Source organism: Rhinolophus ferrumequinum, chromosome 10 (genome assembly GCF_004115265.2).
Source record: "Rhinolophus ferrumequinum isolate MPI-CBG mRhiFer1 chromosome 10, mRhiFer1_v1.p, whole genome shotgun sequence".
Lineage (NCBI taxonomy): Eukaryota > Metazoa > Chordata > Mammalia > Chiroptera > Rhinolophidae > Rhinolophus > Rhinolophus ferrumequinum.
The window spans coordinates 244,286-271,109 of NC_046293.1; the positions used below are offsets into that span (position 1 = coordinate 244,286).

The 26,824-nt window shown below is 54.9% G+C and overlaps 2 protein-coding genes across 6 annotated transcripts; one reads left to right on the forward strand and one right to left on the reverse strand.

The window, feature by feature from the left end:
• Positions 1-21: 21 nt before the first annotated feature.
• NCAPH2 (non-SMC condensin II complex subunit H2) lies at positions 22-11,724 on the reverse strand. 4 transcript variants are annotated; one of them, XM_033116373.1, is made up of 20 exons: positions 11,476-11,712; positions 6,964-7,065; positions 4,477-4,532; positions 4,282-4,369; positions 4,138-4,206; positions 3,703-3,782; positions 3,499-3,626; positions 3,127-3,210; positions 2,623-2,753; positions 2,066-2,137; positions 1,810-1,876; positions 1,568-1,675; positions 1,434-1,487; positions 1,221-1,291; positions 1,064-1,136; positions 910-981; positions 771-826; positions 587-688; positions 342-491; positions 22-276 (listed from the first exon to the last, which is right to left on the reverse strand). In XM_033116373.1, the coding sequence occupies exons 1-20, from the start codon at positions 11,581-11,583 to the stop codon at positions 136-138; spliced, it is 1,812 nt and encodes a 603-aa protein (XP_032972264.1). In that variant the 5' UTR covers positions 11,584-11,712; the 3' UTR covers positions 22-135. The 4 variants fall into 4 exon arrangements, with proteins under 4 accessions (XP_032972264.1, XP_032972265.1, XP_032972261.1 ...); XM_033116374.1 differs by having other exon boundaries at positions 910-978; positions 11,476-11,711; XM_033116370.1 differs by having other exon boundaries at positions 1,064-1,291; positions 11,476-11,724.
• Positions 11,725-11,866: 142 nt separating this feature from the next.
• LMF2 (lipase maturation factor 2) lies at positions 11,867-16,451 on the forward strand. 2 transcript variants are annotated; one of them, XM_033118522.1, is made up of 14 exons: positions 11,868-12,020; positions 12,565-12,818; positions 12,998-13,026; positions 13,168-13,367; positions 13,442-13,620; positions 13,985-14,126; positions 14,278-14,403; positions 14,473-14,578; positions 14,643-14,739; positions 14,816-14,998; positions 15,131-15,299; positions 15,405-15,516; positions 15,590-15,686; positions 15,782-16,451. In XM_033118522.1, the coding sequence occupies exons 1-14, from the start codon at positions 11,927-11,929 to the stop codon at positions 16,061-16,063; spliced, it is 2,070 nt and encodes a 689-aa protein (XP_032974413.1). In that variant the 5' UTR covers positions 11,868-11,926; the 3' UTR covers positions 16,064-16,451. The 2 variants fall into 2 exon arrangements, with proteins under 2 accessions (XP_032974414.1, XP_032974413.1); XM_033118523.1 differs by lacking the exon at positions 12,998-13,026 and having other exon boundaries at positions 11,867-12,020; positions 13,524-13,620.
• Positions 16,452-26,824: the final 10,373 nt, after the last annotated feature.

A 26,824-nucleotide genomic window follows, 5' to 3' on the forward strand; every position in this document is an offset into this window, starting at 1 on the left:
GACCAAGTTAAGGCCAGGCAGGATGGCAACTCCACTTTATTAGGCTGGGCCAGCCAGGAAGGGGGGGGCCATGGGCAGGTGCGTGCCCAGCACCCTTGGGGGCCGGCCCCCGGGGCCCACTGCTGGTCCCCCCACTCAGGGCTGGGCCATGGAGGGGGCCGTGTAGGTCTGGAAGCGCTTGTGGGCCCGCTGGTGTGTGAGAAGCCTCAGGGACATGGTATCCACGGACGCCTCCAGCCCCGGCTGCTGGGTGATCTCCACTGTGTAATCGTTGGCCTGCAGGGACAAGGTGTTAGCAGAGTCCAGGCACCGCCTCCCTCCCAGGTGCCCAGGTCACTCACCAGCTGTAGAGAGGCCAGCATGGAGCGACACACCTCGAAGGCAGGCTGGCCGGCCACCAGCTCCGCAAAGGGACACCACTGGTTGAGCTGGCTGAACCTTGAGACTAACTGGTCCCCATAAGTATGGATGTCAAAGGGCACCCGCTGCTCCTGCGGGGGGAGGGAGAGGGAGTGTCAGGTCCTGAGGTGCCCTGGGAAGGCAGCAGGGCACCGGTTGGCACAGCCCGCCCATCCACCCGCCTCACCTGCTCCTGGAGCAGGGGCTGGACGCTGTCTTCCCATTCCCGGACACGCTGGCCCAGCTCTGTCTCCTGGACAAACTTCTGAGAGGAGGCGATGAAGAGCTCCTGGGGGAAGGACCAGGAGCTACAGCGTCTTGTCGGGTCACCCCCCTCCCCAGCACCCCCACCCGCTCTGACCTGCGCCTACCACATTCCTTCGGACCAGCTCCTCATAGCTCAGGGATACTGGCATGGCCTCTGCTTCTGGAAGGGGCAGCGAGGGGTAGCTGTGAGCTGGGGGCCACACCCCTCCCCCAGCCTCAGCCTAGGCCCATTCCCAGACCTACCCAGGTCTGCGGCTTCCCCGAGCTCCGCCCCCTCAGGCTCTTCATACTCCTCAGGCTCCAGAAAGTCGTCTGCTGGGAGATGGAGCCAGGCAGGAGGCAGGTCAACTGGCAGCTGACCTGAGCCCCACCCCCACCCTCTGCGGGAGGCACTGACCTGCTGCCTCCAAGTGGTCTTCCTCCGTAGGCCACAGCCCCTCCTCAGCCCTGGGCAGCCACGGCTCAGCCACCTGTGCGAGAGCATGGGTGAGGGGTGTTGCTGAACCCCACGGGGCGAGGGGGGGAAGGGGGGCGGCAAACTGGTCGGTATTCACCTCCCTCCTCTGCAGCTTCCGGAGAGTCTCCAGTTGTTCCCTCACATGCTTCCAGTACAGGACCTCCATATCTGCACACAAAGACCTCATGAGGGGCTCCCACTTCCTGCCTAGCCCAGCCCACCTGAGGCCTCGGGGGTCCCCCAGCCGAGCGGAGGTGTGCAGAGCATGGTGCCGTTATCCCTTAGAACACATGCAGGGTCCCAGCCTCACCTGCAAAGGATGGGCCTTTTCGTCGGCGCCTGCTACTGTCAGCGTGGTCGGCATCTGCACAAGAGTAAGGTCTGGTGGGCGAGCCCAACCCAGCCCCGCCCCGTGCCGACCCCCGGCCCCGCACGCCCACGCACAGGTGGCCAGGTACCACTGGTGGAAGTCCTGCAGCTTGGTGGCACCCTTCCTCTTGCGCTTCTGTCCTGGAGCCTCCTCCACACAGGCAGGCACAGAGTAGGGCCTACCTGGGGGCAAACAGGACTGCATCTCAGGCAGGTCACACAGGCTCCCGTGGGTGCAAGGCACAGCTCACCCACCAGTCGTGCCCCAGCAAGCCCAGCCATAGGCACCAAGTGGAAGTGTCCCTCTACTCAGTTACCTTTCTTGAAGGGCTTCGAGTCCAGAGAGTTGAAGGGGTCCAGGCTCTGCCAGGGGTCTGGGGTCTCCTAAGCAGAGTACAAGCAGACACTGGAGGAGAGAGGGCATGCACTCTCCCCCCAAAGCCCAACAGTGCAGTGACAGCCAGGGAAGGAAGGGCTGGCAACACTCATTGCAGGATCCGAGGGCATCACAAGGGCCTCAGGTGGCAGGAGAGAAGGGGTGGGTGGTGGGGCCTGGGCGCCACCACCTCTCACCTTCAGCTGGGACACAGGCTCTGGGGCTTCTGGCCGCTCCCGCAGGGTGCGCCTCCTAGGCTGGGTGGTGCTCTGCAAAGAAAAGGCCCAAGGGATGCTCTCCTCCACCTGAGGCCCCAGGACAAGGGGCAGCTCTACTGGGAGGGCAGGAAGTTCCAATGGTTCAAAGGCTAAAAAGTAAAACCTCTAGGAAAGACATGAGGAGGACAGTCGCCATTGGGGAAAAAGTAAAAGGAGTAATACCAATGTCCTTGCATCTCCTAGCCAGAATAAACAAACATTAACACTGTTTCCTGTGTCACGTTTGTTTCTTAAAAGATGATGGATTTCTTAGCTCCAGGCTGGAGCAGAGCTCACCCTTTGGAGCTTTAGAGACCAGCTGCCATCCTGGGTACTAGCCGGGAGAGGGCTGGCTGGGGACACAGCCACTGCCTTGGGGTGCCAGGAGGAAGCCTGGGGGAACAGACCGAGGGACTGCCTGCCCTGGGTAAGCATGGCCACCCCAGGGCTCGCCCAGCCAACAGCTCAAGCTTTGCTGGCCTCAGTATGGGTCCCACCTGCTGCGGGCTCCTGGATTCCTGGAGCTGCAGAGGGACCTCGGGGGCTGTGGCCTCAGGGAACTCAGCTGCCCCCTCTGCATCCTCATCCTCATCCCCAACTCCGGGAATCGGGCCTTCTGGACAGGTGCCTGAGCAGGGGAACAAGACACCTGTGAGCCCCAAGGAGCCGGAGCCCAGACAGCAGGTGGGTTGCCGCTCTCCGCTTCATTTATTAGACCCAGAGAACGTATTAGGGCATTTTACACTCTCCCTGACGTGCTACTGCTTTGTTTGGGTCCTTTTATTTCTTAGCTGCTACTACCTCTGTCTGCCCAGACAGGATGGGCAGGTCCAAACCTCACAGGCCAGGGACGGGTGGACAGTGCAGCAAATGCAGGTGTGGAGCAAGGCCTGGGCGCATAGGAACAGCTCCAAGGCAGTAGAAGGGCGGCAGGCGGGGGCGGCTGAGCACTAAGTCCCACCCCCCGCACCTGCAGGTCCACCAGGGTGCTCTCTTCTTACCTGGCTCCTGGGAGATACTGGGCACAGGGCCTGGACTCTTGCACACAGAGACTTCCATTGGCTGTTCCTCAGCCCTCCCAGCCTCTAGCAAAGAAGGGGATTGGACAGGGTCAGCCCCGCCCCCAGAAGGCTCCACCCCCAGAACATCCCTCCCATGGGCCAGGAGCGCAGAGCCTGGGCTTGCAGGACTCAAGCACCCTGGAACTGAGCCAGCCACGCCCAGAGGGGGCCAGCTTCAGCAGGCAGGTCCGTGAAGCAGGGGACGGGAGGGATGGAGTCCGGGACCAGAGCTGGTGGACACACGGCACCCAACAAGGAGCTCAGCACCGAAGACCCTTCCTTACCAACAAGCCCCCATATCCAAGCCCTCACCCATCCTTGGCAGCAGTGTCTCGATGGGTGACATGTCCACCGGCTCCAACATGAAGGCTCCTCTGGGGTGAGGGGTGCACGTGTTCATCCTGAAATCCTTCCGGCTGGCCAATACCTCCCCCTGACAGCTGTGCTGGCGAAAACACAGCAGCTGCAGAGACCCTTCCCAGGCAGGCCTTACCCGCCAGCCCCCTAGGCCCGTACCTGTACAGGGGGCTGGCATTCCTCTCCATTTCATCCAGGGCTACCAGGGCCATGGGCAGGAGGGGGATGATGAGGACTTCCTGCATATAGGCCAAGAATAGGTGAGCTACGACCACCGCTACATTCAGCCCTGTGCACGGGGCAAGGGCACTCACACTGGGGGCGTGGTCGGTCCTCAGACCCACCCCACCCACAGGGGCGGGGCACTCACACTGGGGGCGTGGTCGGTCCTCAGACCCACCCCACCCACAGGGGCGGGGCACTCACACTGGGGGCGTGGTCGGTCCTCAGACCCACCCCACCCACAGGGGCGGGGCACTCACACTGGGGGCGTGGTCGGTCCTCAGACCCACCCCACCCACAGGGGCGGGGCACTCACACTGGGGGCGTGGTCGGTCCTCAGACCCACCCCACCCACAGGGGCGGGGCACTCACACTGGGGGCGTGGTCGGTCCTCAGATCCACGTTAGAACCGGAGTCCGGCAGGTCATCCAGCGCCAGGAACTGTGGGAGACAGAGCGCTGAGGAGCAGAGCCCAGCGAACACACCGGTGGCGGCCACACACCCATGAGAGCTCACCTCGTGGTCCGCCACCTCCCGGGGGCTCCCAGAGCCGGGTTTCCCGCTTGTCCCATCGTCCTGCACCGAGGAGAGCTGCTTGGCCCGCCTGGGAGAGAATCAACATATGGGAGTCCCGAAGGCTGTAGGGCCCTCCCCAGCTGCACACAGCCCCCCACAGGCCCTCACCTCCCAGCTCGCGCCTCCAGTACTCACCTCTTGCCAGAGATGAAATCGAGGGCCTGGTAGACCAGCGAGTAGAGGTATTCCACCTGGCGACCGGAAGCAGGAGGTGAGGATGCAGAAAGGGGGCACACCAGAGGTGCTCCATGGCCCTCCCCGGAGTCTTCCAGACCAGGCCTCATGCACACAGAAGCCCAGCTGTCCTCTCCAAAATCTCTAGCACAGGTCCTGCCAATTTGGGCACCAAAAGGACTGCTCCAACTTTACAAGCACGTCTGGTCAGAATTACTCTAGAGGCTGGGGCATCCGCACCTCCCACAGCAGCCTGCATGCGTATGTTCCCGCTGCTCCCCCAGCACCCCGCTGGCTCCTGTCCCTCCTGGAGGCTCAGTCCACAGCCAGCAGACCTCCAGGAACCCCTGGAGGGCTCCGCAATGAGCTGGGGGCCCCACGTTAGGCTGAGGGCAGGGACTTGGAGATGCTGACCACAAAGCACAGCAGAAGGGTGCGCATGTGTGCTGCCTCGCGGCTACTTCCTGGCAGCACGCAGGAGTGCACGGAACCCTCGGGGCTGTGCCTCCTCTTCATGCACCAAAGGCTTACTGCCATGTGTGGTGCTCTGCACCGGACACCGGATACAGTGAGGAGAAACAGACGGTGGCTCCTGCCCACCTGGGTCCCACTTATAGGAACAATCAACCTAACTTTCCCAAGTGTTAGCCACGTGTACAGGGCTGTGCTTCATGCTTCTGCTCATTTAATCTGCATCAGGTGCTGCTGTTGTTTTCATGTGATACCAGACTAAACAGACTCAGAGAAATACAGGAACCCTGGGTCAACAGGTTTCCAGGACGCCTGCCGGGGACTCATGACCCCAGTGCTGCGTCGCTTCACACAGCAGCCACTGGCCACATGTGGCTACAGCAACTCAATTAGAATTACTGAAAAAAGTTCCCAACTCCTACTCACACTTGTCACATTGCAAGGGCTCAGCAGCCACCTGTATGACAACACAGACCACAGGCCCTTCACGACCGCAGAAAGGCCCCTTCCCCCCCCCGGAGACAGAGCTGGTCTACAGCTGCCTGGGCTCAGAGCCCAGACAGCACCAGGCCTGACCCTGCTCCTCACCAGCTCAGCTCCTGTTCTGTGCTTTCAAAGTGATGTGCAGGCATTCCTTCTGAGGACAAATGCAGGATGTAGGAATCCGACGTGATGGGCTCACCCAGGACAAAAATCAATGAAGTCTTAGGCTATCTTAATACCCTATGGTGCCCAGGGGTGAGCCTGCCACCTGCCCCAGGTCCTGTGCCAGGTAAACTGCATGGAGCTCATGCCCCTTCTGTCTGGTGTGGACCCCGCCCCTGAGCGCCCCACACACTTACTTCCCACCCCCTAACCTGCTTCCTTGGATCAGTGCTGTGGTCCACTTTCCTCGCCCTCCACTAGGGGATGGCTAAGTGCCACTGGGGGAAGTCACATCAGCACACACACGTGCCCGAGACAGTAAGGTGCACTTGATCCCCAGCAGACTACCAAGCTTCCCAGTAGTCTTTTATTTTGCATTCCCTCAGCAAGTATTCTGAATTTTCACCAAATCCCACTCTCCAAATGGCCTATCCAGTAGCCACTCGAGATTGGGGCCTTTGGCATCAGCTCCCCAAAACTCTGCACCCCACTTATCTCCCTCCCATCTCCTGAAAGGAGGCACCTTTTCCTTCTCTCAAGGAGACCTCACATATTTCTTCTGGGATTGTGTCGCCCCTTTTCCTCTCCCTGCTCCCTTCCCCCGCCCACCTCCCTAGCTGCCCCCTTTTACCCTTCAGCTCCATGATTTTCAGCCGTGCTGTCACTGAGGACCCGACTTAATCAGCTGCATAAGGCCCAGGCACTGGCAATTACCTGGGTTGAAGCCTGGGCTGACAGCCGCTGCCTCAGTTACCACCTAGTCTCTTTCCTTCCCTTTTCAATAAAACTTAAGAGGAGTCCGCTGGTTTTGTCGTTCCCTGCATCTCAATGCTCCTCTACCGACCACAGCCTGGCCCTTCACCAAAATCCCAGGGACCCAAGTGCAGGCCCAGCAGGCCCTCGGAAACCTTTATACCTGAGTCCAGTTCATTGAATTCAACACGCCGGGTCTTTTTTCTTCCCTCTGCAAATGCACTCCTGCTCTGAATACCCCTAAAGGACATTTTCTCCACTGCCCTCTCTCGACTCCCTTCTTGTGGGCACTCTGTAACGCCGCCTTCCCAGATGCTCCCTGCACTTTTCTCTCACTCTACAAGGACCACAGACACTGTGGACCTGATGACCCTTTGCAGAGTGGGATGTTAAGAGGCAGACCCTGCCATTTTAAAGCAAACTTGCTCTTTGGTGTTATAAGGTGGCAAGGAATCCAGGAAGGGCCCGGGGTGCTGGCAAGGCAGCTCAGAGCCGGGGGTGAGCCTGCTACCTGCCCCAGCGGACGCAGGCCTCGGTGCTCCTCAGCACCAAAGCACCAGGATCAGCAGCTGGACCCACCTTCTTACTGTAGACACAGGCAGAGCCCTGGATCAACAGCGCTGCCTCAACGAAGTTCATCGTGGTTTTGCCTTCATCAAAAGAAATGCAGATCTGGTCCAGCTGCAAGACAAGACGGGGCAGTGGGAAGCCGAGCACGTGCACTTCCCGGGCAGCCCACCCTCTGCCTGCCTCCTCCCAGCACCTCCAGCCAGGTGCCAGGTCACCACGAGCAGCACTCAGACTGACAGCTTTGGCTCTGCTTGGGGCTCACTTGTTTTCGGAGGGTCTTTGGGATTTCCCCTCCTTCCAAACACTTCTGAGACCTGGTGTTTAGAAGAGGGAGACCCCTAGAGTGTGCCACCCACAGCTAGAGCTGCATGCCAACTCCTCCCCACCCATCAGACCCAACTGAGACAGACTCCTGCACATCACCCCTCAGCCCGAGAGGGAAGGGCACTCAGGGGTGCAGACAGAGACAAACGCTGGGCTCTCAATCCTGTGAACAGACCCTGACCCCCCACCTGCCCTGAAGCCCAGCGCCTATCACCTCTTAAGTGGCAGTGTCCCGACCACATGCCAGCTGTTCCCAAACCCACCCTGGCCAGCTCACCTAAGCTGCAGGACCACATCTGTAGCTGCTACTAGGTTCCTCCATCGAGACAGCCACATGTCCCCACATACCACAAGTTCTTCCCCACAGCCTGGCCCTTGTCCTGCACCCTCAGCCACCCGCACCTGAAGCCCTGACACGCGTCAAGTTCATTGCCTCTGCCCCATCTGCCTGGAACGCCCCCCACAGCTGGCCCAGCATGAACTCTGCCGCAGTCCCCCACAGACACGCCCCAGGGCTTCCTGTCACATTGCTGGGGTCTCTCCTCCCTCAGTGGAGTGTGAGCAGCGAAGGGCGAATGCAGCCTGAGCTCAGCGCCTGGTGCTGCTGCCCAATAAACGATTAACAAAGTGATGACATCAGAGCTGAGCTAAGCCGTCAGAAACACGGCCGGACATCTTTCTTCACCACTTCCCAGGTGAAGGGAATGGTTTTTTCCAAAGAGCAATCATCATCCAGGATTCAACTACTCAGGAAAACACATCCAAAGCGTCGGGCGTGCTGGGGAGTGAGGCGAGACACCAGGCAGTATGGCGGCACAAAGAAGCTGGGAGTCTGTGAGGAAGCCAGCACTCCTGCCAACTCCTGAAGGACCAGGAAGTGCAAGCATCCTGGACGTTAGGCCGCAAAGAGGGTGTACGAAGGAGAGACAAGCTGGTCCACCTGGCCTGTCACTGTCACTAAAGAGAAGGGGCACCTCTTCAGCATAGGGTCTGCTCACCCTCTCCCAGAACCTCATGGTCCACTCTCTTTCGAATGACTTGTCAAACGCACGCTCCCAGGTTGGACCTCCCACCTGAGCCCAGACCTGACATCCAACAGCCTTCTTACACCACCTGGACAGCGTTACTGAATTCAGACTGAACAGGCCCACACTGGACTCCGGAACCCCCAGCCCCACACTGGACCCCGGAACCCCTCCCCAAACCAGCTGCCCAGAACCCAGGAGCCTAGCACCTTCCTTCCTTCTCTCCCGGCCAGTTTGGTCCCTCCCAGTCCCTGCCAGTGCCGGCTCCACCCTGACCTGACTGCTCCTCCCACAGTGGCTGCCGCCCACCTCACGCCAGGACTGCAGCACTAACTGGGTTCTCCCAGCCCTTCACTTCCTTCCACGTACTCTTCACCAGTGCCCGTCTTAAGATGTAAGTTGGATTACATCGCTGTACTCAGAACCCTAATGGCTTTTTGCCCTCCTAGGAAGAAACCCAAAATCCTGAACAGCTTCCCACGCTGGCCAGCTTCCCTTCCCATTGCCCCCCTACCCAACGCGGGCATGCGCGCACACACACAGCTACTTCCAGGTCCTCCACTGAGCCAACATGTTCCCACCTCAGAACCCTGGAACACTGTCTGTACCGGAACAGCTCACGATGACAAGGCAACTCCTTTCATCCCAATGTTCAGTCTCCCAAGTCACACTCTTCATGAAACCCTCAACTTTTCTTTTGAACCACTCATCAGTCTGTGGTTACACAAAGACACACAAGGGGTGTGTGGGGGGGGCGCCTCTGCCATGAGCTGGGACTTCGAGCACATCACAGAATCTCTCCACAGAACTAACACTTGGGCTACCGGGGCTTCTGTAAGCATTAGATGAGCATAGACGTAGGAAGCACACAAAAAAGGGCTGGCATAAGCAAGCACCAAATGCGTGATGTGTGTACGACCTGCTGTGGTTACTGCCTCAGGCTGCGTCTCCCTACAGGAGTGGCAAGTGAAGCTTGCCACTATTTTCTCAAGGTTTAACATGGTTCTTGGTACACGACACTCAACAACAATGAATAAATAAGTGGATGAAAGAGGATAGGTAGCAACATGATAAAATCTGTTTGTGTTTTTTTTTAAAAAGAACATTCTGGTAGCTGTGTGGAAAATGAAATGGGAAGAAAGACAAAACTAGAGAACTCAGGACTTCACAGGGCAGGGAAGGTTTGGAAGAGCAGACAAATGAAGCAGAGGGGAGCTGACCAAGCCAGAAGTAGAATTACCAGGCATCCCCAAGTACCCTGCTTGAGGTAGAAACCTGAATCCACAGTAGCCCCACCCAGCACACTTCTCTGCATTTTCTCAGCAGAGTGTGTCTCCAAGCAGAGGTCGATTGTCAGATCAAGTGTTCATTTCACAAACACTTATTCCATACCTACTAAGTGCTGGACATTTTGCTTAGCAAAGGGAAGAGAGTACAAACATGGTCACTGCCCTTACAGAATTTATATTCTAGGGTGGAAACAGACCATAACCAAGTAAACAAGTTAAAGAATAGCTTGTAAAAAAAAACATTCTAAAGTATGTAAGGTACTATGACACAACTATTCTAGACAGGTTGGTCAGCTGACATGTAAACTAAGACATAAAGGGTAAGGAATTAGTCATAAAAAGACTTGGGTGAAGAATACTCCCCAGGAGGAACAGAGAATATAAATACCCTCAGTCAAGAACGAGATCGGCTGTTGTAGGCTGACTGGCTCAAAAGAACAGTGAAGAACCAGAGTGAAGGCTAAAACAGTAAGCAGGGCCAAATTTGGGGCAGAAAGTCTGGATTTTATTCTGAGCAATGGAAAGCCACTGAGGAGTTTTAGACAGGGCAGTGCTACAGCCTGATAATGTTTAAGTGTCACACTTGCTGCTGGATGGAACACTGATTGGATAGGACCAAAAACAGCAGTTGGGTGCCTAGGAAGGAAGGTTTTACACGAATCTTAGTCAGATGGTGGCCTGGACTATAGGAAAAGGAGAACAGGTGAATTTAAGTGAAATCCTGGTGGTATGAATTCTGGTGGTGAACTGGGTGTGGAGTGTGGGTTTCACTAAAACTGCTCTTAGTTTTCACCTTTGGTTGAAGAGTGGTGCTCTTTACCAAGATCGGAAGGGTGGGATTTGAGCAGGAAAATAAAATGCTCCACTTTAAATACATTAACTCTGAGATGCTTTGTGACATCTACGTGGAATGTCAAGTGAACAGCTGGATACACAAAACAGATTCAGAGGAAAGATCTGGGATAAGGACATAAACTTGGGAGTTGTCCTCATACAGCAATATTTAAAATCGTGGAAATAAATGAAATTGTTGCAGGGAAATGTGTAAGAAGATGCCCAGGACCGCTCTGAGCAGCTCACTGCTGATTGCACAGGAAAGAAAAAGTAGGCAATGAAACTGGAAGAAAATCAAAACACCAAAACCTGTTTCAAAAAGGAGGGTGTGGTCAACCAACAAACGCTTCTAGTGTCCCCTGGACTTGATAGATCAAGCCAAGAGCAGTCCAAGTGGACGGAGGAATATAAGTGAAGTGTAAAAATGGAGCGGACAGCTCCTTAAGGAGGGCTAGACACAGCTGTGAAAATATGTAAGAAAGGTTCAGTGCGGACGGGATAAAACATGGCAGTAGCTTGAAACTGGTCTGAAAATCCAAGACAGAAATCCCTCTGGTCAATAATATCATAATAACTATGTGTGCTGACAGATGGTTACCACACTTATTGTGATGATCACTTCGTAAGGTGCACAAATGTTAAATCACAATGTTGTACACCTGAAACCAATATAATGTTGTATGTCGATTATAACTAAAAATAAATTTTAAAAGAAGTCAATCCCTCTTTCATCGTGATCCAGGATCTCTCAAACATCCAAAAACGCACAGAAATTCTATTCTATTACATTAGGGAAAAATGCTGGTCATCACCCACTGAACCGATTTCATGGCTCACAATGGGTAGCGACCTGGAATGACAGCTCCAGGCTAATTTAATAAGGGATGATTTCGGGAGGCAGCGATGGAGTTGGCAAAAAGGGAACGCGCCTGAGAATGATCGTCGCCAGACCGCCGGATATACACAAACCAGGAGGCCGCAAGGCCGCCCAACAGCCCCGGGCCCGGCGCCCCGCCCGCCCAACGCCACTCCCCCGAGGCGGCCCTCACCTCCTCCAGATATTCGCCCAGCTGGGCCGCCACATCCACCTCCCAGTTCTTGGTGAGGTCGCGGATGGGCTGCAGAAGGTGGGCGAAGCGCGCCTCCACGTCCTCCATGTCTGGGAGGGGCCGGGGCGGCCCAGAAACCGCGGCGCAGGCTTCCAGGGGGGCCAGGGTACTCAGCTCGCCACTACTTCTGGCGCCATTTTGCTATTCCCGCCCAGGAAAGTACGTAGCGCGCGGCGCCGGGCGCACATCTATGACGTACACGGCCAAGGCCGGCGAGGAGCGAACCCGGGCGCTGCGCAGCGGACTTGGGCCGTAAGGGCCGCGAGGCACGCTGGAGGAGGGGCAGACGTAGGGGCGGGGCGTGTGCTGGGGTCGGGGCGGGGCTAATATGGGGCGGGGCTTGCAGTTGGACCCACCCTCGGGCTCGTGTCCAGCGGGCCGCATAGCGGACATGGCGGGCTCCCGGCTCCCGCGGCAGCTCTTCCTCCAGGGCGTGGCCGCCGTCTTCTTGTTCGCCTTCGCTTCCCTCTACACACAGATCCCGGGTGAGGGCGCCGGGCTCCGCCACCCCCCAACCCGCAGGACCCAGCCCTGTGCCCTGTCCTCTCCCCACCCGACACTCCGCTGTCTCGGGGCGGGAGTGAGGGCCAGGCCTTGATGTGCGGGGTAGGGGGCTGCGGTTCGTGTCCTGCGGGCAGCAGAGCTTAGGGGGTAGCAGAGTTTAGGGGGTAGCAGAGCTTGCAGTGGTCCGTTTCCCGTAGGGTTCCAGGTTCTGACCTGGGGCGGGGAGCTGGGGCAGAATCCAGAGGGAGGTGGGCCCAGAACTGGTGAGGCAGGTAGGAGATAAGGCTCTGACCTGGAGGAGATTGGACCTGGGCTCTGCCGGTGGGATCCTGGCCTGGGGAGTCTGGGCAGGGCTCCTGGTGCGAATGGAGCGGTCAACAGGTTCTGACCTGTTGGGGTAGGGTCTGCAACATCCTGATCTGGGGGGGGGGGCGCTGCAGGTCTTGCCTGAGGAGGTAGATAGGTGGGGGAAGTCTAGCCTTCCAGGCAACGTCCAGGGCCTGGTCCTGACATGCCCTCCCACAGGCCTATATGGCACTGAGGGCATCCTACCTGCGCGGAGAACACTGCGGCCGCAGGGCAAGGCGCGCTGGCAGCAGCTGTGGGAGGTCCCAACGCTGCTGTGGGAGGCGCCGCGGCTGGGACTGGACACAGCGCAGGGCCTGGAGTTGCTGAGCCTGCTGGGCTCCTTGCTGGCTCTGGGTGCCCTGCTGCTGCGCCGTCTGTGCCACCCCCTCACCTACCTGCTGCTCTGGGCCGCCTACCTGTCAGCCTGCCAGGCAAGTGGGGCTGCCTCCTGCCCCCCCACACCACTGAGAACCTTGCCACCAACCACCCCAGCCTCATCCATTCCCTCCCCCCCCCCCCCCCCCCCCCCCCCCCCCCCCCCCCCCGTCTCTGCCTTCTCTGCTTCCCCAGCCGTACAGCCCCTGCTCCCTGATAGCTCTTCTCCTTGCAGGTGGGCCAGGTGTTTCTGTATTTCCAGTGGTGAGTGACTATTGGGTGTGGGCCTGCAGGAGGCTGGGGTGGGGCAGGGTGTGTCTGCCTGTCCCCGGAGGACCCTGTGACGGACCCTGTGACGGGAGCACCTTGATGGGGCGGCCCTTGTGCTCTTCCTACTCCCCATAGGGACTCCCTGCTGCTGGAGACTGGCTTCCTGGCCGTGCTGGTGGCCCCCCTGAGGCAGCCCCCCTGGGGCAGGCTGTCAGAGGCCTCGCCCCACGAAGGCCTCCCCTTCTGGCTCGTGCGCTGGCTGCTGTTTCGCCTCATGTTCGCCTCGGGTGTGGTCAAGCTGACCAGCCGTTGCCCCGCGTGGTGGGGGCTTACTGGTGAGGGTCCCAGACTGGACATGGGGCATTCTTGGAGGCTCTGCCCAGCCCTGACCGCCCACCGTCACCTGCAGCCCTCACCTACCACTACGAGACACAGTGCCTGCCCACACCTGCCTCCTGGTTTGCCCACCACCTGCCCGTCTGGCTGCACAGGCTCAGTGTGGTGGCCACCTTCCTCATTGAGGTCGCGGTGCCCCCTCTGTTCTTCGCCCCGACTCGCCGCCTACGCCTGGCTGCCTTCTACTGCCAGGTGGGTGTGGACCTGCGCCTCAGGGAGACAGGGACATGGCTTTCCTCCACACAAGCCAGTGGGTCCCGTTAGGGACAGGGTGGCTGCTGCCAGCAGTCAGGAAGGCCTCAGGCAGAGGAACGAGTTAATTCAACATGAAGGTGTGCCTGTGGGCAGGGCACAGCCTCGCTGGAGGGCATCAGTGGGGCAGGAGGGGTGCTGAGCCTGGGTGTTCTCCTGGTGGTGCTGGGGAGTCATGGGAGGCATGAGCAGGGGTAGAGGACAGAGGGAGCGGGGCCAGACAGAGGTCAAGGGGTGCCTGTAGGCGTGGGCTTCAGGCCCTGACAGGCCCGGTCCGTGGCGGCCCCGGGGGCTCTGAGTGCAGGTCCTGCTGCAAGTTTTGATTATCATCACGGGCAACTATAACTTCTTCAACCTGCTCACCCTGGTGCTCACCACCACCCTCCTGGATGACAAGCACCTGGCTGCCGAGCCTGGCAACAGCCACTGCAAAAAGACAGCCACCTGTGAGTGACAACCAGCCATGTTCACCCTGCTGCCCAGCAGGCTGTGTCCTTTCCTCGGACTCATCTAGGTGGCCTCTGCTCTGGCTCCCCCCAGCCCCTTGCCACCCTGCAGCCCTCTTCCCAGTTGACCCCTGACTGTCTTGCCCTACAGTCTGGCTCAAGGCCCTGCTGAGCTTGCTGCTGGAATTGACCGTTGGCGGGCTGCTGGCCTACGGCACCGTGCACTACTTTGGCCTGGAGGTCGACTGGGAACAGTACACTGTCCACTCCAGGACCAGTGAGTGCCGGCTGGGCGCCCAAGGGCAAGGGCTGGCCCACCCCTCCTTATACTCCCTTCTTTCCACAGCCTTCACCTTCCACCAGTTCTCCCAGTGGCTGAAGACGGTGATTCTGCCCACCATGTGGCTGGGGGCGGCCTCCCTCGGCTGGGAACTGCTGACGGCCCTCTGGAGGTGTGTGAGGGGGGTGGGGGGTAGAGCTGTGCAGAGCAGGGCTGACTGCCCTTCCGTCCCCCAGGTGGACCCAGGTGCGAGGGTGGCTGCGGAAGCTCTGGGCTGCCGTTCAGCTGTCCATCTTTGGCACTGCCACAGTGGCCTTGTTCACAATCAGTCTGGTGGGTAGCACTTCACAGAGGGCAGGGGGAGGGGGCTGGAGGGGGCAGCACTGAGCCTGTGCCCACCCATCCCCAGGTGCCATACTCCTACATGGAGCCCTCCACCCATGGGCGCCTCTGGACCGGGGCCCATCGCCTATTTGGCGCCGTGGAGCACCTGCAGCTGGCCAACTCCTATGGCCTCTTTCGCCGGATGACTGGTCTGGGTGGGCGGCCTGAGGTGGTGCTGGAGGGCAGCTACGACGGGCACCATTGGACGGTGCGCTCTCCCACAGACCCCTGCCTGGGGAGCCTGGCAGGCTCCATGTCAGGGAAACCCATGGGTTTGGCATTGGGGGGACAAGGGGGGTCCTGGGTCCAGCCACCCTCCTGAACACAGCTGGGCACACAGGAGATCGAGTTCATGTACAAGCCTGGGAATGTGAGCCGGCCGCCCCCAGTCGTGGTGCCCCACCAGCCGCGCCTTGATTGGCAGATGTGGTTTGCGGCCTTGGGCCCGCACACGCACAGCCCCTGGTTCACGAGCCTGGTCCTCTGCTTGCTACAGGGCAAGGAGCCAGGTAAGGCCGGGATCAGAGGGGTGGGGGCGGAGCTTGCTGGAGAGGCGGGGACTTGTGGGCGTGGCTGAAGGAGCTGCCAGTGGAGCTGAGCTCCCCTCCCCACAGTGATCCTCCTCATCCAGAACGATGTGACCAGGTACCCGTTCCACAAGCAGCCGCCCAACTTCGTGCGGGCCCAGCGCTACAAGTACTGGTTCTCACAGCCGGGGGAACAGGGGTAAGGCTGGGGCACTGGCGGCATGCCGGGGAGCTGGGCTTGGGTGCCACCTGAACGCCCCTTCCTGTTGCAGCCAGTGGTGGCGACGCCAGTGGGTTGAGGAATTCTTCCCACCCGTGTCGCTGGGAGACCCCACGCTGGACATGCTGCTCAGGCAGTTTGGTCTCCAGGTAAGGAGTCATTAGCCAGGCTGTGGGAGGTAGCAGGGCTGACCTCCACCCACAGGGACGACCCCCATGGACCCTCCTCAATCCTGCCCCAACAGGACAAGAGCCCACCCCGGGTCCGAAGCTCCAGCAACACCCTCACCCAAGCTCTGCACTGGGTCCGGAGACAGCTGTCTCCCCTGGAGGCCCCCACCCTGCTCTGGGGGCTCATCTTCACAGTGGGGGCCATTAGGATCGTACAGGCCCTGCTCGGGCACCGTCCCTCCGGGTCCTGCCCGGCAGCCAGGAAGGAGAACCACAGGCCAGCACCCAAGGACTCCGGAGTTACCCCAGCCCCCACCAACAGCAGCAGTTCCCAGCCGCCCCAGCGGAGAAAGTAGCATGTTCTGTCAGCCTTATGTCTGTCCCAGGAGGGCCAGGGTTCCGAGCACACCTCTGGTCCTCTGGAGCAGGACATGGCCCAGCCACCTGTGCCTTAGCCCACTCTCCTGGCAGACGCAGGTCGGGGTGCCAGCCTCAGGGCACACTCTGGCTGCCCCGGTGCTTCGAGGATCTACTTGTCCCCTGCCAATCATGTCCCTGCTGGGGCCACCCTCTGCCTGGATGACAGCCCTGCATGGGGTGTGTGATGAGCTCAGGGTCCTTACCATTCGTTGTAATCAGGGCTGCGGGAGGCCGCAGTCTGACAGCCCAGCCTAGCCCCTGCACAGGGGGAGGGCCCTGAGGTCACGCAGGTCCAGGAACCAATAAAGGTGGCTCCGTGCTTGACGTGTGCCTGACGTTTCCCTCCGGCCTCTGGGGTGCACACGGCCCAGCTGCTGCCCGGCACCACGGACCTTGCCTCCTGGGTATCTTCGCTCTCCCGTCCTCAATGGTCCCCTCCATAAAATGGACACAAGGCCTGGCCTGGCTGGCCTGGCATCACCCGAGGCCCTGAGTCTCAGGCCAGCACAGCCTAGTTGACCTGTCAGCTCCACACGTCAAGGCTTTGAGGCCAGTCACAGAATGTGGGGTCTGGAACCATCTGAGGGCCAGAGGACTCACCAGAACCTAGCCCCTTCTCTCCTGTTCCCGCTTCCTCAGGAAGACCTGAAGTGTCAGGGGCCTGGGGCAGGGGAGGGGGAGCCAGGCGGGGTTGCACCACAGGCGCAGGTCAGGGAGGCTCTGAGCAGTATCTGCAGTGGGAAGAGCTGGTGTGGTGGGGAGGAAGGGACCGGCCCATTGCCTGGGAAGGTCGCTGCCCAGGTTTCCATTTGAGGGTGTGGTTGTCAATCGGCAGGACGCTGCCGTCCATGGGAACTTGCACCACAGCCTCCCCTGCCCATCTGCCCCCAGGACAGTCCACCAGTGTGCCCAGCTCCTCTCCCCACACACTACTGACCCTCCTCTGACCACCCAAATGGACGGAGCTCCATGCCCGGCCCATGCCCACAGCAACGTATGCACTTGCTGATGCCTCCAAAGGTGCTCTCACACGTGGACGAAACCGTCTAGAAGCTGCCTTTAGGTTTAACTAGTAATACATCTAAAATTCAAAAACCTGTTCTTTTTCTCCGACTTTACAAACTCAGTCCATGAATCTCTTGGGTTTTGGTATGATTTTGTTAAACAGCTTTCTTGAGATGTAGTCCACATGCCATATAACCCACCCACTGAGGTGCACAATTCAGTGGCCTGCAGTACATTCACCATTGCACATCCGTCACCACAGTCAATTTCAAAACCTTTCCATCACCTCAAGAAGAAACCCTGCTCACGTTAGCTGGCATCTTCTAAGCCTTCCCCGCCCCATGCCCTGGGCAACCATTCATCTACTTTCTGTCTCTAGGGAGTTACCTGTTCTAGACACTTCACAGAAATAGAATCATACAACTTGTGGGCTTATATGACATCTGACAATTAAGTTCATAAACTCATCCTAGAAAAAGTGCTACATACCTCACTGTTGAATATCACTACGGTCACCTTTGCAGTACTTCCCCTTGGGAAGCTATGCACTGATGGCAGCGCCTAGCCCACCCTTCAAAGCAATTTTGGAACTCTTTATGGAATGGCCATCAGAGCTGTCATTGTATTACCCTTGATGTCCTGAATGTCATCCAAATGTCTTCCTTTCAATATTTCCTTTATCTTCAGGTAAAGAAAGAAGTCATTGGGGGCCCTATCAAGTGAATGGGGAGGGTATTCCAATACAGCTATTTGTTTCCTGGCTAAAAACTCCCTCACAGACAGTGCCATGTGAGCTGCTACATTGTCGTGATGCAAGAGCCATGAATTGGTGAAAAGTTCAGGTCGTCTAACTTCACGCAGCCTTTTCAGCACTTCCAAATAGTAAACTTGGTTAACCATTTGTGCAGTTGGTATAAATTCATAATGAATAATCCCTCTGATATCAAAAAAGATTAGCAACATTGTTGCAACAAGTTCACGAACTTAATTGTCAGACCTTTGTATGTCTGGCTTCTTTCATGTAGCATGATGTTTTTAAGGTACATTCATGTGGTTCCATGTATCAGAGCTTCATTCATTTTCATGGCTGAATAATATTCCATTGTACATTTATACCACGTTTTGTTTGTGCATTTATACATCAGTAGGCGCTTGGGTGGCTCCCACCTCTTGGCTGTTGTGAATAAGCTGCTGTGAACATGGGTGTACAAGTGTCTCTTTTGAGTCCCTGCTCTCATTTCTTTTGGGTACCTACCTATGAGTGGAGTGGCAGGATCATATAGCAACTGTGGTTAACTGCTTGAGGAATGACCAAACTTTGGCATAGCAGTTGCACCATTTTAGATTCCCTCCGGCAATGTACCAGGGTTCCAATTTTCCCACATCCCCACTAACACTTATTCCCCCACCTTTTTTTTTTTTTTTTTTTTTTGCAGTAGCCATCCTAGTGGGTATGAAGTGGTATCTCACGATGGTTTTGATTTGCATTCCCTAATGATTAATGATGTTAAGTATCTTCTCGTGCTTAGTGACAATTTGTATATCTTTGAAGAAATGTCTTCAAGTCCTTTGCCCATTTTTTAATCACTTCTTTGTTTTTTGTTGTTGTTGTAGCTCTTTAATATTCTGGATATTAATCCTGCATCAGATATATGATTGGCAATTAGTTTCCCATTGTGTGGGTCACCCATTCACTCCCGTGTCATTTGAGGTACTAAAGTTTTTCATTTTTATGAAGTCCAATTTATCTATTTTTTCTTTTACTGCCTGTGTTTTTGTTGTCATCAAGATATCACTGCCAGGAGCCAGCCCAGTGGCTCAGGCAGTTGGAGCTCCGTGTTCCTAATGCTGAAGGCTGCCAGTTCGATTCCTACATGGGCCAGTGCCAGATGGCTCAGTTGGTTGGAGTGTGGGTTCTCAACCACAAGGTAGCCAGTTCAACTCCTCGACTCCCGCAAGGGATGGTGGGCTGCGCCCCCTGCAACTAACAATGGCAACTGGACCTAGAGCTGCACTGCACCCTCCACAACTAAAATTGAAAGGACAGCAACTTGACTTGGAAAAATTCCTGGAAGTGCACACTGTTTCCCAATAAAGTCCTGTTAAAAAAAAAAAAAAAAAGATATCACTGCCAGATCCAAGGTCATAAAGATTTCCCCATTTTCTAAGAGATTTATAGTTTCAGTACTCACATTTAGGCCGTTAATCATTTTGAGTTAATTTACAAGTATATGTACATGTAAGACAAGGGTCCAATATCATTATTTTGTGTGTGTCCAGTGTTCTCAGTACCATTTGTTGAAAAGATGACTCCTCTTGGTGCCCTCACTCCAAGGTGGGAGGCCCCCAAAGTCTGGTCCATTCCTGCACTCACATTGCCAGGTTCCAGCTTAACACCCACCCCTCTTGAGCTCAGCACCATCTCGTCTGGAAATTTTGTGTTTTACACGTTTAACTGAGAATTTAGCCACCAGGAAAGAGACCAAAAATTGATTAGACTTTAAAGGATGGCAAGGAAAACAATAGAGGCCAAGCTTATTTCTGCAACGACCACGAGGTCAGACACCCTCCACACGCACCACTGGGAGGTGTCTGAGCCATGAGCCTGTCTGTAGAAGGTGCTGCCATCTTCCACTCACTCTGGCCCTGGACCTGGCAGCTCTCGGGCGTCAGGGGTCTTCTGGGGCATGTTGTGCACATCCTCCCAGCAGCCTTTTCCCAGCAGAGCTCAGCCCCCGGTCACGCCCCCGTCTGCCTGCTCAGCCAGGGGCAGAGGTGCTCAGAACAGCCACGTGGCTGGTCATGTCTAGTGCAAAGGAGGTGTTACTTCCTTAGGAACCACTTTCCTTTGTGGGGCATTTCCCAGAGTCACTGGGACAGGCAACAACATTTCCACTGGAAGTTACTGGGTGCAGGAATGAGAGGCTCAACACACAGGGTGTTTTCTGCATCCTGACTCGAAGGGCATTGTCTCCAAGCTGGCACCATAGCTGGGTCTTCAACTGGCCACACCAGCATTCCATCAGATCATGATTTGGGGTCATAAGCTGTATGGGGATAAAGACCTGTAGATACCTGCCTCTGCTTTATGTCTCTCACTGTGAAGAAGGACTTAAGCAGAGGCCGTGCTGTGCAGGCTACCTCCATGATGGGCATTCGCTGAGTTAGTGGACAGATGCTGGAGGAAGCACAGGGTACAGCAAGTCCAAATACACACAAAGCGGTGTTGATGACAAATCACTGCCGACATCACAGATGGTGTCCACCATGGTTGCTGCACTTTGGGACAGATGCAGCTGTGCGCTCTAGGGTGGCCATACTGGTGGCCCTTGCGTTTGGTGACAAAGCCACACGTGACCTCTTCTGCCCTCATGGAACCCATGGAGCAAGGGTCAGGGTTCCTGCAAAAAGAATTTGACTGGCATCCATGGACTAGGTCATCTGGTTTCAGGACCTATTTATATTCTTAGAAGTTATGGAGGACCCCAACGAGCTTTTGTTTATGAGGGGGTATTTCTATTAATATTTACCACACTGGAAATTAAACAAAGAAATTCTTTATTTATTAATTTTATTTAAACATAAAATAAACTTATAACATGTTACAATAATAACAAATTTTTAAATGAAAAGTAACTATTTCCAAAAATATTAAGTGTGGAGTGGCATAGTGTTTTTTAATCAAATATTTTATTTGAAATGTAACCTGGTAATTTTTAGAGCATTGCAGCACATAGCCTTTGAGGTTTCACTGATTGGACTATATCTTTCTGCATTCCTTAATGGATGGTTGGTCTTAGGGTTGAAAAAAAATTTATTTTATTTTATTTATTTATGGTTTTGGCTGGCCCGGTGGCTCAAGTGGTTGGAGCTCCATGCCCCTAACGCCTAAGGCTGCCGGTTTGATTCCCACATGGGCCAGTGGGCTCTCAACCACAAGGTTGCCAGTTCAACTCCTTGAGTCCCACAAGGGATGGTGGGCTCTGCCCCCTGCAACTAAGATCGAACACGGCACCTTGAGCTGAGCTGCCGCTGAGCTCCCAGATGGCTCAGTTGGTTGGAGTGCATCCTCTCAATCACAAGGTTGCCAGTTCGACTCCCACAAGGGATGGTGGGCTGCGCCCTCTACAACTAGCAACAGCAACTGGACCTGGAGCTGAGCTGCGCCCTCCACAACTAAGACTGAAAGGACAACTTGAAGCTGAACTGCACCCTCCACAACTAAGATTGAAAGGACAACAACTTGACTTGGAAAAATGTCCTGGAAGTACACACTGTTCCCCAATAAAGTCCTGTTCCCCTTCCCCAATTAAAAAAAAAAATTTGTTTTTTTGAAGAGGCAGTTTGACCAAGTTGACAAGTCAGTGTGTGTGTGTGTGTGTGTGTGTAATTATGGCCAAAGTTACACACTTAAAAAACAAAAACAAAAACGAGCATGGCCAGAAAGGGAGGAATGACACTCTAGAAAGAAACAAATTACTCTTTTTGCAAGATGCATAAATAGCACCTGCCAGGTCCTTTATGCAAGGAACAACAGGCTCTGGTCTGTGATAGGGCTAATGAAGTAGAAGTCTTTTAAGGAAACCTGACGCAGATGAAGCAGATTCTCTCCTAGCCCAGTAGTACTAAGAATATCACACTGTGCCTCTGTGTGTGCATTCCCAGGGCACAGATCCTGATGCAGGAACCACAAGCCCTTCCCTCCCAACTACAGCTGACTGAACAAGATGAGCACATACCCCAAGGGCAGCCAATCCAAAGGCTGGCTGGAAACTTCTGTGGCCTGGTGTAGAAAGAGGAGGTGGGCCAGATCCCACACCTTAGAATCTAAACTAAGAAAAACCAAGGAATCAGAACCACGTGGTGTCATGACACACAGGAACTATGGGAACCCAGGAGTACAAGAATAGACTCCATTGAAGTAGAAGATGATAGGCAAAAATCCCAGACATCAAGCAAACATGTGCTTCCGTAAGAGTGGCATAGGTTTTCATTTTTGCAAAATCTCTTTAGTGCTTGGCTACTCATATCTGCTTCTGATCAATCTGTTGCAATAGATTTTTGGTCAAAATACATGAAGAAAATCTGGCCTCACACAGACCAGTGGTTGGAAAATGGAAGAGTATTTTAGAAGCCTTTTCAGAGCATTGTGGATATTCTTCTTTTATACCACATCGAAACTCAAAAAAAAAAAAAAAAAAAAAACACAAGAAAAAAACACAAAAAAAACACTAAATAGTAGTTTCTCAGGAGTCCATTGCACCACTGCAATTTGGAAATTGAAACCATACCAGTGAGCTTTTTTTCCTCTTTAACATGAAAATCCTTTGGGGCATCTTGCATAATTTTGGAGTATTATATAGTGGTCATTTGGAAAATATTGGTTCATTGAATTATGCAGCTCTTCTAAATGTTGACACATTCCATTGTACAATCTCAAAAAAAAAATCACAGGCATTAATATCATTATCGATCTCATCAGAAAAATCTTTAAGTATGAGTAAGCTGTCAAGTTCACAGCAATGGACCGTGTGTCCTGCTGGTCTCAGTGTATTGATAGTAATGCCACCACCTAGAGATGCCTGGGGGACACTCACCTGGGCCCCCAGACATTTCCCCTTCCACTGGACAGGCCTTTGTGGTTCTTATTGTGATCACAAGACACCCTTCACCAACAATCACTGGGGAACTTTAGAAGAAAAAGTTTATTATTACAGGCCCTGGGTGTACAAGGCATGCCAGGGGACACACAGTGAGGTAGGTAGGGGGAGGGAGGGACACAGAGAGAGAGAGACAGAGAGAGAGAGACAGAGAGAGACAGCATAGGCCTGGGGTGCTGCTTTTATTGGTGTCAAGGTGGGTCCTAGGGTTTCACAGGACTCTTTATTGGTAAATGTAAAACATAAGAGGGGTATTTAGCGTGCAGGAAAAGGGAAAAAAGACAAGTAGCTGAAACGGTCAGTTATCAAAACCAATCAGTATCTCTTAAAACAAAGGAGCCTCAGTGGGAGGGAGGTGGCTTGGCTGTTTGTCGAGTCCTGTGGCTGCTATGTGTTCATTCTACACACCCACTTTCGAGCGGAGGTCTCAGCAATCGATGCTTAAGTCAGGCACTTGCATCACAAAAGCCTGTTGTCAGAGCTTCCACTACACACAGGTTTTTCCCAAATCCTAATTTTTGCTTCAAAGCTAAATTTTACCATTGGCAACACATGGTGTCATTGTTTTCCTTGAAGTGACAATCTCACTTTGTTAATTTTTAAGAAAATGCCTGCTAAATGCCCTAGACTGAGTAACTGTAGTTTGTCTTACAGTTGTTCTTCCAAGTGAAAATGACTGGTTGAGCTGGAAATTCAGTCACCCAAGTGACTTGAGGCAGTTGTCACATTTAATAGCCCCAGAAGTGCTTCGTGTGCATTTCTCATTTTGTCACCCAAAATATTAAAAAGACCCCTACTCCAGGATGGAGACTTAATAATATTAATAACTTTTACTACTTCATCAAAGACATTCTTGAGTAAAACTGATGTTTTCCTAACTGGGTGTGTGTGGCATTAAAGGACACAGGACTGGCAGTTGGGGCCACTGTCTCCAGGGCGGCAGCACTTTTACCCACTATCACATTTACCTCACCATTGTGTCAACTCAGTGAAAAAGGCAAATAATGGCTCAGTATATTATGAAAATAGCATTGACTTCACAGACCCCTGAAAGGGTTGCAGGGACCCCGAGGCAGCCACAGACCACACTCTAAGAACTGCCGTTTAGCACAGTCACGCACTCTGGTTTAAGTCCATGCTCAAGGCAACTGCTCTCCTGGCTCTGTCCCCACTCTCCACCCCTCCAGGATCTCACCTCACACTCTACACGACAAGCGTCTTCTGCAAGGGGCCCTGTGTCAGAAACCCAGCTCATGAGAAAAAGTTTCAGTCCAGTTCAAGTAATGTCCCAGGAAGTGTCCCTCGATGTCCACCTACTTCCTGAGCACAGCCAGGGTTCACAGGGTACTGCCAGTCTTTTCGGGCACAGCCAGACTTCCTGGGCACAGCCAGGGTTTCTCAGGGTACTGTGCTGGAACAATAGAGGCTCGCAGCCAAGGTGCTTACATATTCTTGATGGCAGCTGGTCGAAACACAGGAAGCAAACATCCACGTGCACCCCAACAAAGGGTCTTCCTGCACCACAGTCTCGCTGGCGGCTGGGCGAGATACAGGAAGCAAACATCTGCTGATTCCACTACATGGTGGTACGTTCCCAAGCAAACAGTCAAGCGGTCCATCAATCAGGGATGGAAGGCAATTCCCCATAGTCTAGAATCATTTGCCAGGGCTGTGCGTTGGCCCCACAATGTGTGCACGCTCCGCAGGGCGAGGGCTCCAAGTCTTCCCCAACCTGGGGGTGAGGGACCACCTTGATCTCACCCACAACTTCCACTGAGGACTCAGCAAGCGTTTCCTCCTGGGACTACAAGTCCTGCATCTGGGCTGCCTCAGCAAGCACTTTCCAGCCCACACAGCCACAACGACCTTCACTTTCTCCAGCCTATGCTGGTCGGAGAGCCATTCACATCCTCCCACCCCTCCTTGGGGGTCCAACTCGTGAGAACAGTGTGTGGAACACATGTCCCTCTGCCCAGAGTCAGACACCATTCCTACCTGGCCGGAATCCTGCTCACCGCACCAGGCATCCGAGTGGGTGGTGGCCCCGGCACAAGACATCTACAATTCTAGGAGCCCATGGCAGCAGCAGACTACCAAAAAGGAAGATGACGCCCGCCATGGCCAACAGGGTGTTATGCCATCCAGAGGCTTGGAGGGGTTACATTTCTCCCAGGCAGATCGCATTTCCTGCTCCCAGCACCACTCCTCCTGGTCTTCCTGAGACTGAGTGTTCATACACACAAACTGCTCCACCGCCCTTCGGAGAGTTTTGGCTGGCACCATACCCTGCTCGCTGCACTATGTGTCATGCAGGGACTGTGGTCCCGCTCCCCACACAACAATGCAGGATATGGTGAGGCCAAAAAGGAACACCCACAGAGCCATAGATAGGGGAGTCCCTACCACTATAGTCTCAATGGCGGCTGGGTTGGAGACACAGGAAGCAGGATCCACACGATCCGCAACCTGCCGTCCACTTGCTAACCACATTTGCTAGCAGCAATCTGCCGTCCGCTTCTCTGTCAAACCACCAACCCCCTTGCTAGTGTAGCCACGGCAGTTATATTAGTGGCTAACAGTAACAGCTGATAGCCATCCAGCCAAGAGCTGATGGCCACCCAGCCAAGAGCTGATGGCCACCCAGCCACAGCAGATGGCCATCTGATTACAGCTGATGGCCATCTAATAACCGAGCCAGCACCTTTCCACGTGAGGCTGAGAGCATGGAAACTGCTCTCTGGGACTCTGCCCCCACAATGCTGAAATCTGTACCTTCTTAATACAGACAAATTGATTGCCTGTATGCCAGGGAATCCACCTTTGCAAATCCGTAAATTGGGGGAAAAACTGGAGCATTTCCTGTATGAGGGGTAACCAATAGTACAGGAGAGCTGCTCCCCACAGCAGGGCCCACCTGAGGGGTGGCAGGCGGTGTGGAGCCAAGTGGAGCCTTCTGAGGGGTTAAGGACACTGTTGGATGAACCTGAGCACAGGGGCTTCTGACAACACAAGAGCTGGCCTGTTCCTCCTGATAAAGCTCATGCCACCACTTCTGAAGTGCGCCTGCCCCAAGCCGCACTTGAATCTGATCAGAGGGGGCCGCAGGCAAATTCTGACAAAAGGAAGTTCCTGCAAATGATCCACTTTCTTCAAAGAAGTGAACTGCTAGAAAACAGGGGAAGCCAGCTGAACTGTGGCCCTGAGGGGTCCACACCGGGATGCAACCATACAGGAAAGGAGGTGACTGGCTGAGCCAAGGTGGGGGTTGCACGACAGGCATGGGAGGGCACTGGGGTTTTCATTCGTGGGTCACGTTCATGGCAATTAACCTGTGTATCTGTTATATGATGTTTTCTGTAGTGTGTGCTTTTAGCTGTGAGGTGTCTCGTTTTGTTTAACAACACTGAGCCTGGGGCAGCCAGATAGCTCAGTTGATTGGAGCGTGAGCTCTGAACAACAGCGTTGCTGGTTCGATCCCCACATGGACCAACGAGCTGCGCCCTCCACAAGTAGATTGAAGACAATGAACTGCCCCTGAGAGGCGGCCAGATGGCTCGTTTGGCTCAGTTGGTTAGAGCACGAGCTCTCAACAACAAGGTTGCCAGTTCAATTCCCGCATGGGATGGTGGGCTGCGCCTCTGCAACTAAAGATTGAAAATGGCGACTGGACTTGGAGCTGAGCTGCGCACTCCGCAACTAGACTGAAGGACAATGACTTGGAGCTGATAGGCCCCAGAGAAACACACTGTTCTCCAATATTCCCCAATGAAAAATTAAAAAAAAAAAAAAAAAAGAACACTGAGCCCAGAGAACTTGGTGACAGTTTTGAGAATGTGGGGGTGAGTAGAGTGACCCTCGGTTCTGACACTGGAGCTGGAGCTGGCACTGGAGCTGGGAGGACAAGCAAGATGTTTATGGTGACAGGCACAGCAGGACACACATGTCCAAGAAACCACAGACTTGCCTGCCCTGCTGGCACAACACGCTGGCCTCAACATGCCAGCCTCAGTGACAGTCACACTCAAGCTGCTT